The 14763-nt window shown below is 38.0% G+C and overlaps 1 protein-coding gene across 1 annotated transcript; it reads left to right on the forward strand.

Moving 5' to 3' along the window:
• Positions 1-1299: 1299 nt before the first annotated feature.
• Positions 1300-12172, forward strand: LOC306873741 (uncharacterized protein; the record flags this gene model as incomplete). Its single annotated transcript, XM_079423226.1, has 9 exons — positions 1300-1464; positions 3136-3303; positions 3520-3862; positions 5182-6199; positions 7545-7560; positions 7643-7930; positions 8528-8695; positions 8912-9248; positions 11148-12172. Exons 2-9 carry the CDS (start codon positions 3136-3138, stop codon positions 12170-12172), a joined length of 3363 nt encoding a protein of 1120 aa, XP_079279352.1. The 5' UTR covers positions 1300-1464.
• Positions 12173-14763: the final 2591 nt, after the last annotated feature.

Below are 14763 nucleotides of genomic sequence, written 5' to 3' on the forward strand. Positions count from 1 at the left end.
GCAAGCCAGCAAATTCATATAAAATATACATATCATACAAACACTTCATATTTAATTGTATTTTGTTATTTTTATTGCATTTAACATAGTATACTTTCAATAATACGTTTGCAATGGGCTTTAAAAGCTGTTTTTATGCATGAGTTTTTGTTGCATTTGCACACTTTTGACCAGCAGGAAACACTATTATGTGGTGTTTCTAGCTCTTCCAAACAATTAATCACAGTTGATTGGTTAGTTTCTCTAATGGAAGGCTGCATACTTCATCAAGCCTGGTTTATTTCAGTTAACTGAGCATTACACGAGTCATAAGCATATTACAACACTTTACGCTTAATTAAGAGTAATGGTCAAATTTATAACTGTTAATATTCTAAAATAAAGAACAAACTGCTGCATGTGCCAGATGTGGGCCGGATCACATCATACAGATGATTATTTCAGTTTAAGGCAATCTGACATATTTTTGACAAAAGTTGGGCAGCGTTCATAGTGTGGATATTTATTCCAGCATCACTGAGTGATGTCACTGTTTCCTGGATTACAGATGAGCTATTTGTGCCTGGCATTTTTTTTTATATATATATACACCTTGGAAATATCTTTATTTATGGAGCAAAAGCATATAAACTATTGGTTAAAGTCTGATTTTATTCAACATGTATGAATATTGTACTCAGTTGTCCTGATGTGCTGAATATAGCATGAATGATACAGAAGAATGAAGATCAGAAGCTGTTCGTCAGATTTACTTCAGTTTCTCATGAATCTGTCAAAACATGCCCATGTTGTAAATGAAGCCATTTTCCATTGTGACATTACTGTGATTAAATGTCCCACATATATTTATGTACTGTATATTATATTTATGTGTTAAACAGGCTTATGTTAGAGCAGCAGTTTCTATCAGAATAGCAGTCATTAATGGATTTAAGAGAGGGACAGTTATTGTCATGAATCGTGCATCAAAATGCCCCTAAATTAGTCTTGCTTTACACATTTGTTTTTAATTTTAGGTGAAACATATCTCAGAGATATGAGTCATGTAATTATCACTAACACCAACAATTTCCAAAACTCCCATAAATGATCTCAGCTGTACAATTCTGTCAGTATCGGCTATATTACTTTAGTATTTCCTGTAAACTATCCCATTTTCTACAATCCTCCTCTGCAGATGCTGCTCATGTTCATCATTAAACTGAACTATCCCGAGAAGTCGACGCTCCAGTCCAGCAGGAGGCGGAAGTGCGTCACATGTTGCTGCGGCACGCCGGAAGTAGAGCAGGTTTTCTTTCTGCGGGCGCGTGATTATCTTATTTCAGGTCGGTTTTGTGAATATTGTGCTCATGACTTTCTGAAATGCTTTCTCTGACGGACGATTTAAACGGTTTAAGTTCTACAGAGAACGAGCAGAACATTGTTTTACCTCAAATCCAGCAGCTGAACATGTTTTAAACAAAGGTGACTTATTTTAACCATGGTTTTATTTTAGTAAAAGTGTGGTAACCATGTTTTTTTAGTATTGATTATTTGTACAACCAACTTTCCTACAAACACCACGGTTAAACTATGGTTAGTGTTGCCGTTGTTAATTTGTGGTTACCATGTTTTAATAGTAACTATGTTTTTTGTTTTTATTTGTAGTAAAACCATGGTTAATTTTCATAAGGGTTCATCATTTTGATGTTTTATTAGGCTTTTTATTTGTCTCTAAGGTAATTTTTTCTTAGTAAAGCTACTAAATTTCAGTATTTTTGTTATGTAAAGGTTACATTGAGTCATTTAGAGGCTTTTATCCAAAGCGACTTATAAATAAGGACAATGGATGCAATCAGAATCAACAAAAGAGCAATAATAAGCCAGTGCTATGACAAGTCTCGCAGTACCATTAAAGATTCATTAAAGTTGTAGTTGGAACGTCTTATCATTTACTTTTTTATGTTTAGAGTTTATCTTTATTACCTTTGTCCCAGACATTCGGTCAAAAACCATAACAGGCTATTGTAAATATATAGACTATGCCTAGCTAACATTATACTTTTTATATAAGAAGCCAATGAACGTTACCAATTTATATTAATATAAAGAAAGTTTGTTGACATGCTTGGTCAGTATAAAGTTCATGGTGATAAAATATTTAACCACTCACTCTTAAAGGTGGGGTAAGTGATTTCTGGAAGCCAATGCTGATATTTGAAATCACCACACATACATCCAGTGTAGACAGACTTTAGTTCTTGAGGTGCAGTGTCCGATGTAGACAGTCTTTTTTTCCGCAGACGTTTTCCTCTTTAGTTTTTTTATCCGCCATCTCTATCATTCTGTCGCTCGGCTAAAGTCCGTCTCTCCTCTGCATCATAGACACGCCCCTTACTGCTGATTGGCTACCAGTTTGTTTTGGTGCTCGACCCGACTCAGTTTTCTAAAGCATTTTTAAAAAATACATACCCCACCTTTAAGGCCGGGACACACTGCACGATTGCCGGCTGTCCCATCGTGAAACAATCGTAGGGATTTCTGTGGCTCCTAATCAGTGCTCTTATGTTGTACAGTGAGAGAGGTTCAAAGATGGCTGTTGTCACATTCTTGCAACCAAAGATAGCCTACGATCATCTTTTTAAAGTGTCAGAAATACATGATCATCGGACCGTGCGTTTGCTGCTACGACCCGCATTTACTGATCAGCCAATAAAAAGGCAACATGGGGCTAAAGCATAAAACTGCTTACCTCAAGCTCTTATCCCTTCTTCTTTCGCCGCTTCTACATTTTTCAGCACATAAGAACTACAACTGCCAAAGTGTGATTTATCATGCTTTTTATCTACCACTAGTGCACGCTGATGACGCTTTATTCTTTTCTAGAAGCGTGCATCGTAGCCTACGAGTGTGATCTGCAATGATCTTATAGGATTTCTAAAATTGTGCAATGTGTAGAAGGCTTAATAAACACAGGTTAATTTCAGTATTTACTTTGTGAAAATAATATATACGAAAGACTGTCCTTGAAATGATAAATCTAAATACATTTAAAATTAAGGTAATTCTGAAGAAACACCTAATTGTATGTAAATATTCTTTTGAGTTTGACCAGATAAATGCGTATTATATTAATTCTGATGTGTTTGTGTTCAGATGTTGAAGATGAAAGCGCAGGTGGATGTGATCTGCTGTAAATCAGTAGGAACTGATCTGTCCATGCTGGATATTGAGGATTTCATCACAGAAATCTGTCAGCTGAAGAAAGAGGTGGCTTCACTGGAGACAAAGCTGAGAGAAAGAGGAGACAAACTGAACAGAGAGGTTTGAACAGATCTTCATTTCATCCTTCAGCTCAGACACTCAATGAGACTTCTTTAACACACCAAACTCAGCTCTTATCAGCGTCTCAGATTAATTAAACACTAAAATAGGCCAACTAATCATCAATATAAGCACCACTAGAGGTAACTTCTGAGTAATGAGGCTGATATCAGCAGCTTGTTCTTTATTTGTGTTTATCTGTGATGTGTTTGTCAGGATGTGGAGAAGGTTTCAGTGCGTGTGGCTGATGGGACAGAAGCTCAGGATTCAGTCTGGAGCGTCAGAGATCAGAGATCCAGAGACACACAGGACTCAGAGCTCAGCCTCACTTTACTCTGTTATACTGACGCTCAGGATCATGAATCCACTGATCAAACCTCTGACTGTAACGCTGGAGAACAGCAGATGCTGCAGACGCCGCTGAAGATGTGCTCCGTCAAACTGGTGGACTGCAGGAACCTGATAGAGAGCAGAGCAGAAGAAACCACCGCAGAGCAACAACAACAGACTCATGAGGAAGAGCAGGAGGAGGATGAGGATGAAGATTTCATTCCTCCAGGTGTGTTTCCTCCTTTTATAACATTTTGTTGCTTTTGATGACAGTTGAATGTGAGCAGAGGATCAGATTCATCTCAATTTTCTGAGATATTTGGGAACATGATGGCAAATGTTAGAAGGGCTGAACAATTTACAGGAAAAAAAACAAACTGAGATATTTCTTATGAAAATAAAAAATAAGTATTTAAGTAGTTTTACTAAGAAAAAAAAAATTTTTTTTGTTTTTTTTAAAGCTCCATGTTCTTTGCTTGTTTGTAAGGCTGCAGGATTTGGCCAAACTCCCAATTGCTGTTGTTTTATACTGTGGTAATTATTCATATACGTTATGAATAATAAGTATTAGGGGTGACCCTGAATAGTCGACTGTAACAGTAAACTGCTGCCGCGTTATATTTATGACATATTGACACATTTCAAATGATTTTCAACGGTCGCTTTGTTGCATCCAGTGTAGACAGACTTTAGCTGTTGCGTCCTTCTTTTGTTCCACAGTCGTTTTCCTCTTTTGTTTCTGTCGTCGCTCGGCTAATGTCCGTCCTGTGCACTGATGAGCGCTCTCTCCTCTGCATCATGAGTAGACACGCCCCTTACTGCTGATTGGCTACAAGTTTGTTTTGGTTCTCGACCCGACTTCTTCATGATCTGTGAATGACAGAAAAGCGTCAGGGATTTAAATCTTTAACAAGATTCAAACTGGCATAGGCAGAGTGAAAGACTGGATTTTTCCAATCAGGTAGGGTACAAGTGATTTCAAAACATTTCAGCCGGTTTATATATATCATATATATTATTTATGTCGTATAAGATGCGCTTGGTTGAGTTACACTGCAGTAAAGCCCTTCATTGTAGGCTATACAGTGATTATCTCTTCAGTGTGCTGCGCGAGCAGGATAAACAACAATGCAGAATATTTGTGACTGGGACTGTCATATACATAACATTATAATGAGAACACTGACTGTTATAATAAAACACTTGTTGTTGAGTGAATAACGCATCCACAAAAGGAGTTCATTCAGAGTGACGCAGACACGTTGAGCATTAGGGGCATTTTGTGCAGATACATGCCTAGTGTCAATAAGCGGGGATATAGCTCATAATTTTCCATAGCTTTCATTCTTCAGGTCAACCATATATTCATGAAAAAAAAGATCAGTTTGAATAAGTAAAGCAATAACTTTCCCATAGTATCCTTTCAAATGTTAAAGTTGCCACAGGTGTCAGAACAATGGCAGGAAAAAGTCTGGATTAATGTAAATGTTCTATAACTTTATTTAAGACCATTTTAAAGTTATTTTATTAAAGTTTTGTTCCTTTCAGATGTCAATGGTGGTTCATCTTCTGATGGAAATGAAGAAACAGCCCCATCCTCAAAAGATCAGCAGCAGACCAAGAGTTTCTCCTGCATCACCTGTGGAAAAACACTGAGTACACCGGGTCATTTAGTGAGACACGAGAGAACACACACAGAACAGAAAGACTTCAGCTGTAAGAGATGCAACATCAGCTTTCCTACCACAGAAGAGAGGAGACTTCATTCAAAAGAGCACAGCGGGAAGAAGGAGTTTAGCTGCGAACAGTGCGGGAAGGTTTTTTTCACCACTGCTCAGAATATGAAAGCTCATATAAAGAGACACGGTGAAAAGTCTTTCCAGTGCAGTGAATGTGACAAGTATTTCAGCACCAAAGGAAATCTTGATGCTCACAAGCGAATCCACACCGGAGAAAAACCGTACAAGTGTCCTCACTGCGAGAAGCGCTTCAATCATGGATCTCATCTGAAGAAACATGTGCGTGTTCACACCAATGAGAGGCCGTACCAGTGCAGTGAATGCGGGAAAACCTTTATAGACTCAGGCTCTCTAAAGTCACACCAGAAAATCCACTCTGATGAGAAACCGTTTCAGTGCAAACACTGCGACAAACGATTCCGCCAGATATCTCATCTGATTTGTCACGAGAGGATTCACACCGGAGAGAAACCGTATCTGTGCTCCCACTGCGGGAAGAGCTTTTCTGATCCAACTCATTTCAGAGACCATAAGAGAGTCCACACTGGAGAAAAACCCTATCACTGCAGCATCTGTGGGAAGAGTTTCAGGTACCACCCTAACTTAGTAATGCATCAGAGGACTCATACTGGAGAAAGACCGTTTAAATGCTCTCAATGCAACAAGACGTTTGCTCGAGGAGACGTCCTGAAGGTCCATCAGCGAGTTCATACAGGAGAGAAACCTTACTCCTGCTCCATCTGCGGCGAGAGATTCGCTTATTTAGGTAGTTTTCAGACCCACCAGAACAAACACGCTAAAGAACAAACTGCTCCAGAATCATCAGAGTGACCTTATTTCTTGGTCTGTTGATAAATGTTTTTGGTCTTGTTTTTGCAATGGATTAATTAATATGCATCAGACTCTGAGTCTCTAAGGTTTCTGTGCATGACAAATTTTTAGGAAGTCAAATATGAAAAAATGCACATGAAAATTTCAGGGTCAGTGTGCAATGATCTTAAATATTGTGATTTCAGAGAGATCTAATTAAACAGAACATGATATTAACTGAGAAGTTTTTGTTTACTGACTAAAAGAGAAAAGCACATCATCGATTCAGTAGTAAGAAATGAATGCAATGTTATTCTAGTTAAAGTCAAATAATTGTTATTAATGTCTGTAAAAATAAAATTCACATTTTCAAAACCCAATATTTTAAGTCATTGTTATTTGGTACTGATGAAACGTAAAATCTGAGTATGGTATATGGTAGTTGTTATTATAAAGAAATCTTATGTAGTAACGGATAATTCAGTCTGATTTAATTCTCCTTATGATGGTTAAATGTGCTCTTTAGTGATTAAACAATAGCTCTGCAGAGTTTATCGCCAACCATCTCCAACTCACACCTGCTTGGATGTTTCTAGTAATCCTGAAGACCTTGATTAGCTAGATCAGGTGTGTTTGAGTGGGGTTGGAGCAAAACTGTGCAGAGCTGTGGCCCTCCAGGAACCAGTTTGAGACCAATGGGTTAGGCCAGTGCTTCCCAAACCGGAGTCAGCTGTGTTAGATAAGGGAGACGTACAAAAGGTGCAGGGCAAGGGGGTCTCCAGGACGGGTTTGGGAACCACTGGGTTAGGAGAACGTTCTGGGAACCCTCTAGGAATGTAAATAGAACGGCCCCCTAACCTAAAGGCAATCTATTTATGTTAAGAAAACTTTCCTGGCTAAATTGTTAGCTGGGCACAACCTTACACCAAATGTCAGGCCCTAGGCAAGCATATATTGAGATCATTTACTAAGAAATCTAAAATTTACCATAACATAGAGGAAGATGCTGAGTATTTGTTACTACACACACCTGCTCAATATTAACAGTTTGTTAAAAGAAAGTTGAATATATGGAATATATATATATATATGTGTGTGTGTGTGTGTGTGTATATATATATATTACATAATGATTATGCACAGTACACACACATATTATGTAAACAAAAACTTTTATTTTGGATTAATCTTTGACAGCACTAATATATATATATATATATATAAACAGCATGCACTTTTATTTTGGATGCGATTAATCGTTTGAAAGAACTAAAAATAATACAACCCTCAACGTAAAATAATAGACAATAATAACAAAACAAAAAAATAATATGTAAATAATAAAATTATCTTTTCCCCCAGTATGGCCCTCTGTGACGTCATAAAGGGCGGGACTCCTTGCCACCTCTCCTGGAAGAGCACAGGTCTGGCTCCAGAAGGATTTGTCATCGTGTTTCTAGATTACGAAATCAACAATGTCACCAAAGAAGTGTGTTTTTGGTTGTGTGGGAAAGATAAGCTTGTACAGCTTCCCGAAGAACCCAGCGTTGAGGGAGCAGTGGATGCAGTTTGTGTTTCCGGGGCAGCAGCGGAAGTGCTCGCATGTGTTTGTTTGTTCCCGACACTTCAGCGAGGAGTGTTTTATAAACAAGGCCCAGTTTGACGCAGGGTTTGCGGATCGTCTGATAATGAAAGATGCAGCGATCCCAGGAATAAAAGATCCCGGTCCTGAGTCGAAGCCGCCGGCGGTAAGTTTAATGACATCATAATATAAACATCTGGAATACATAGAGAACCAAAGGTAATCCAGAGATAATGCCACGCTGCATTTGATGTGTTTAGCTTCTTATATCGCGCTATTTTGTACAGGACTGTAAATGATTTAAATTGTCCTGGGAAGCAGAATAGTGTTTAATACCTCAAACCCAGCAGCTGAGCAGATCCTTCTCTGGAAGTGACTCGTATCTTGTATTTTAGTATCCTTTTTTTATGATTTCTTGAGCACCTTTTTTTGTCTCTAGGTTAATTTTGCATGGTAATACTAGATTTAAAAATGGTTCTTATGTAAAGGTTTTGTATTTAGAACTTTTTATTAAATGCATTTTATGTTTAGTTCAGTTGAAAACCATAAAAAGTTATTGTAAATATATTTGAACTAATAATCAGTAAGATTGACTTGTGATATGAAGGCATTAATATAATGAAAGTTTGTTTGCATAGTTAATGGTCAAATATACAATATAAAGTTAATAATAAAATATGTGGCCATTAACTCTAATACAAATTATATCAGTTTGATCAGTTCATTATAAATCTTGTAATAATTCTGTTGTGTTTGTGTTCAGATGTTGAAGATGAAAGCGCAGGTGGATGTGATCTGCTGTAAATCAGTAGGAACTGATCTGTCCATGCTGGATATTGAGGATTTCATCACAGAAATCTGTCAGCTGAAGAAAGAGGTGGCTTCACTGGAGACAAAGCTGAGAGAAAGAGGAGACAAACTGAACAGAGAGGTTTGAACAGATCTTCATTTCATCCTTCAGCTCAGACACTCAATGAGACTTCTTTAACACACCAAACTCAGCTCTTATCAGCGTCTCAGATTAATTAAACACTAAAATAGGCCAACTAATCATCAATATAAGCACCACTAGAGGTAACTTCTGAGTAATGAGGCTGATATCAGCAGCTTGTTCTTTATTTGTGTTTATCTGTGATGTGTTTGTCAGGATGTGGAGAAGGTTTCAGTGCGTGTGGCTGATGGGACAGAAGCTCAGGATTCAGTCTGGAGCGTCAGAGATCAGAGATCCAGAGACACACAGGACTCAGAGCTCAGCCTCACTTTACTCTGTTATACTGACGCTCAGGATCATGAATCCACTGATCAAACCTCTGACTGTAACGCTGGAGAACAGCAGATGCTGCAGACGCCGCTGAAGATGTGCTCCGTCAAACTGGTGGACTGCAGGAACCTGATAGAGAGCAGAGCAGAAGAAACCACCGCAGAGCAACAACAACAGACTCATGAGGAAGAGCAGGATGAGGATGAAGATTTCATTCCTCCAGGTTTGTTTCCTCCTTTTATAACATTTTGTTGCTTTTGATGACAGTTGAATGTGAGCAGAGGATCAGATTCATCTCGATTTTCTGAGATATTTGGGAACATGATGGCAAATGTTAGAAGGGCTGAACAATTTACAGGAAAATAGATTGGGATTAAAAATGTTTTTAAAGAGCTCCAGGTTTGCTCTGTTTGTTCTTAGTGCTGCTTGATTTGGCCAAATATAAAATTATTTGTTTTGTACAAACCCAAATCAGGAAAAAATGGCAAAAGTACATGAATTTCCAATGTTTTCACTGAGCAAATTAATTGTATTTTGTAAATTTAAATAAATTTAGATTTTGATGGCTGCAATAATCTTACAATTCAGAAACAGCCCAACCAATAACATGAATTAAATGTCACTCACCACTGAAAGTGCTTCCTCCTGCTCTTCTTCAAAGACAATTCCTCAATTAAATCCTAGGCCTGTCACGATAACAACTATTTGATGTGCGATATATTGCCCCAGGAATAATTGCGATAAGAGAAATTATTGTCATTTTATGCCACTGAATATATAATCATAATGTAACAGCATAATAATACAAGTATGCCTACACACTTCCAAATGACAAACTTTTAATTTAAGAATATTTAGATCATGCAAATCAAGTATCAAAATATTAGATACCTTGAATAAATAGTAAATAAACATTTTCTAACAAGAAGAAAAAAAGAAATGCACAAAGAACTTGTATAAAGTTTTTTCCATCTACAGATTTTTCCCTATTAAGGGTGCACACTATTGCTGAAAAACACAATCCCTACTTAGCAGTCAGATGTCCGTATGCACAGTAAATATAATGGGTGATATATTGTGTCACCAGAAATTTAGGTCATGTACAGTTGGGCAAAAAAGTATTTAGTCAGCCACCAATTGTGCAAGTTCTCCCACTTAAAAAGATGAGAGAGGCCTGTAATTTTCATCATAGGTACACTTCAACTATGAGAGACAGAATGGGGGAAAGAATCCAGGAAATCACATTGTAGGATTTTTAAATAATTTATTTGCAAATGATGGTGGAAAATAAGTATTTGGTAATAGCATAAGTAATAGGCATTAATTCTTCTCTCTTTAGACCAAATCAATTAAGCTTATTAGAAATTTGAATCAAGGATTGAATTTGGAAAAACTGGAATAAATGTTAATTTTTTGGTAGAGATACAAATGAAATTTTTTTTTCAGATACAGTAGGTTTACTTAACGAGTATACATTTAACATCTTTTGTTGGTTGACATTGACAGATAATTAGGAATGCTGTCCATTTAAGACGGAAGGTATGCATGTAATACTGACACATTCAGTTTTCACCCACCTGTTTACGCTCGCTTAAGCCATAACCGACTGCATTTCCGTGAGATACTCTACACGATAGACATGTGGACTGCTGTGTGTGTATTTGATCACTGAGGGCTGATTGCACGCTGTATGAGAACTGAAGAAGTGGAGTGTGCGCGAGAGAGAGCACTTCTATCAGCGCTATACCGCCCATCGCTCCTTCACTAACTTTAAGTTAATTGACAACGAATTGTGACTCCCGGGAAAAACGGGGCGTCTGGTTCCACAATATGCAATGACATGCAGTGCAGTTCACAAAATACCGTGTTTTCTGTATGGTTGTGGTATATTGTGACAATTATTTATATGAGTAGCATAATAATTAAGTAATTGTAAAAATAACAAGCATCATGCAGACATATGCTTTTGTGTGGAGCATTTACTACACACCAGGCTGTGGAAAACAAGTTTAATTTTATTATTGTCGATTTGACCTGGACTCATATTTTGTTAATTATGTGGATGTTGTCTATTCAAGTACATTTTAAGGTTGTTTTATTAAAGTTTTTTTTTTCCTCTCAGATGTCAGTTGTGGTTCATCCCATGATGGAGATGAAGAAACAGTCTTGACCTCAAAAGAGCAGCTGCAGACCAATAGTTTCTCCTGTGCCACCTGTGGAAAAACATTAAGTTCACAGGGTCATTTAGCGAGACACGAGAGAAAACACACAGAACAGAAAGACCACTTCAGTTGCAATATATGCAACATCAGCTTTCCTACCGCAGAAGAGAGGAGACTTCATTCAAAAGAGCACAGCGGGAAGAAGGAGTTTAGCTGTGAACAGTGCGGGAAGGTTTTCTTCACCACTGCTCTGAATATGAAAATTCACATTAAGAGACACGACGAAAAGTCTTTCCAGTGCAGCGAATGTGACAAGTATTTCAGAACCAAAGGAAATCTTGTTGTTCATACGCGAATCCACACCGGAGAAAAACCGTACAAGTGTCCTCACTGCGAGAGAAGATTCATGTATGGATCTCATCTGAAGAAACATGTGCGTGTTCACACCGATGAGAGGCCGTACCAGTGCAGTGAATGTGGGAAAGCATTTAGGCAGTTATTTAGTCTACAGTCACACCAAAAAATGCACTCCGGTGAGAAACCATTTCAGTGCAAACACTGCGACAAACGATTCCTTCACAAAGCCTACCTGATTTGTCACGAGAGGATTCACACCGGAGAGAAACCGTATCTGTGCTCATACTGCGGGAAGAGCTTTGCCAGTCCAATTAATTTTGGACTTCATAAGAGAGTCCACACTGGAGAAAAACCATATCACTGTAGCGTCTGTGGGAAGAGTTTCAGTACACATAGTACATTACAAAACCACAAGAGGACGCATACTGGAGAAAGACCTTTCAAATGCTCTCAATGCAACAAGACGTTTGCTCGATCAGACGTCCTGAAGGTCCATCAGCGAGTTCATACAGGAGAGAAACCTTACTCCTGCTCCATCTGCGGCGAGAGATTCGCTTATTTAGGTAGTTTTCAGACCCACCAGAACAAACACACTAAAGAACAAACTGCTCCAGAATCATCAGAGTGACCTTATTTCTTGGTCTGTGAATAAAAAGGCTTTATTTCTGCAGGTGCTTTCATTATTTCATCATTTACAGTGCATCCGGAAAGTATTCACAGCGCTTCACTTTTTCCACATTTTGTTATGTTACAGCCTTATTCCAAAATAGATCAAATTAATGATTTTCCTCAAAATTCTACAAACAATACCCCATAATGACAATGTGAAAAGTTTGTTTTAAATCTTTGCAAATTTATAAAGAAAAAGGAAAAAAAAAAATCACATGTGCTCAAAATTGAGCTCAGGTGCATCCCGTTTCCACTGATCATGTTTGAGATCTTTCTACAACTTGATTGGAGTCCAGTTGAATTCAGTTGATTGGACATGATTTGGAAAGACACACACCTGTCTGTATAAGGTCCCACAGTTAACAGTGCATGTCAGAGCACACACCAAGCCATGAAGTCCAAGGAATTGTCTGTAGACACAGATCTGGGGAAGGGAACAGAAAAATTCTGCAAAGTTGAAGATTTACAAAAGCAGGTAGTCTCTTACACTTAATGGAAGAATTTTATGATAACCAGGACTCTTCCTAGAGCTGGCCTCGTGGCCAAACTGAGCAATTGACCTATCGGTAAGCCCCTCCCCTCAAACGCAGGTGAGCCTATGGCAGTCAAGTATCAGTTGCACAGGGAGCAGAACTCAGACATCTTTAGGTTTAAGCGCCACAGAGAAACACTGGAAGATCCGAAGCTCGCATCGGTTTGATGGCGTTTATGCTGCAAAAAGGGAAAAACGATGTTCCTTGGGAACTTGTAACACTGATTCCAGGTCTCCTTAGAGGATAGTTTTAAGTAGCGATCTACATGAGCTCTTACCTAGACAGTGCGACCTCCCCTGCTAGGGTTGTAAGTAGATATCCCACTCTCTGTGGTCTGGGCAGCTTTGTAGGAAGACATTACCTGGCTATCTAGGTTAGCTATTTTTTATTCTTGGTCTATGAGCCGACTCTTAGGATATTGGAGAGTGGGGAGGGTTGTACCAATGATTCGCTCAGCAGTCCGGACTACTCTCCGTAGTCTTCTGAGGTCAGATTTGGTAGCTGAGCTGAACCAGACAGTTATTGAGGTGCAGAGGATGGATTCAATGATGGCGGAGTAGAACTGTTTCAGCAGCTCCTGTGGCAGGTTGAACTTCCTCAGCTCACTTTATATCGAGTTCAACCCCGCCTAGGTGTATTGTTGATGCAAATGTAAACCAGAGAAAGCATTGGCGTGTTATCACAAGGCCCTGTCTGACAATTCCACAGACTGGGTTAAAACGTCCAATGTATTTAAATTAAAATGAACATTTTAAATAACACACTGTCAAATTGTAAAGCTTGTATTGCTCATAATGATTTACAACAGATGAGATTTTGCCCATAACTCCCTTTATTTATATATATATATATATATGTGTGTGTGTGTACAGCACACAATTATTTACATATAAAAGATCCCTGGAAAGGTTTTTGTTGCCAATAGCTCTTACAGTATGTACAGTACACAAATATCTTTAAAAAAAAAAACTACAGTAACTCCCCAAACGGGTTTTTCATGTTCCACAGGTTGCAGTACGTTGTGAAAATTTTGCCAATATCTCCCAATATCTGTATGTAGGCCTACAATTCACAATTATTTCAAACAAACACACAAAAAAATCTGTAAGACCCCAACACACACACACACACAGATTATGACTTTCTATGTCATAACTGACTTTTTGCCGGAATTTCAACTTTTGTCATTTTTGATTTAATGTCATACGTAACATTTTCCTCATTTGGATTTTTTTTTTTTTTTTTTTTTCAATTACAGAGTAAAAACGTGGACTGATCATCTAAAAGTCTGATGTTACTCAAAATGACCTGTTTGTTAATAGAACGATTAACTATTTAGTTTATATTGATCTGAAGAGATCACACGTCAGGCCTCTGTTCATCAGTCTGCACTGCTACAATAGCTGCTGGCATTAAATTCAAGGCATTAATGTTTGCCTACAGAACCACCACTGGCTCTGCACCCCTTTACCTAACTTCATTACTTCAGACTTACGAGCCTCTAGAAGCTTGCGTTCTTCAAGTGAACAACGCATTATTGTTCATCCTAAAGACACACAAACACTTTCACAGACTTTTACATGAACCGTTCCCATCTGGTGGAACGACCTGCCCAACTCAATCCCAGCCAAACGGCTAAAAACTCATCTGTTCTAACTCTAGCACTCTCTATTCTAACTTTATTTTATCTGTCTTTTGATTAAACATTAATTAAATAAATAATAATAATTATCTGTACTGTGTTAGGATAACTACGGCTTGTAATAGCACTTGCAGGTTTGTGCTCTTTTGTTGGTTTTGTTTGTTTCTTATATTTATTTGTAAGTCGCTTTGGATAAAGGCGTCTGCTAAATGACTAAATAAATAAAACTATTAAATATATAGAACTTGTACATAAATATTGTACTCACAATTGTCCTGCTGTGGATGATTGGATGCTTCTTACAAAATCGGTCAAGAATATAATGTTTGGAGTAAAAATGAAGCCAATCTTTAGGAACTTTATTTTTATTTTGCA

Source organism: Barbus barbus (assembly GCF_936440315.1).
Source record: "Barbus barbus genome assembly, chromosome: 8".
Lineage (NCBI taxonomy): Eukaryota > Metazoa > Chordata > Actinopteri > Cypriniformes > Cyprinidae > Barbus > Barbus barbus.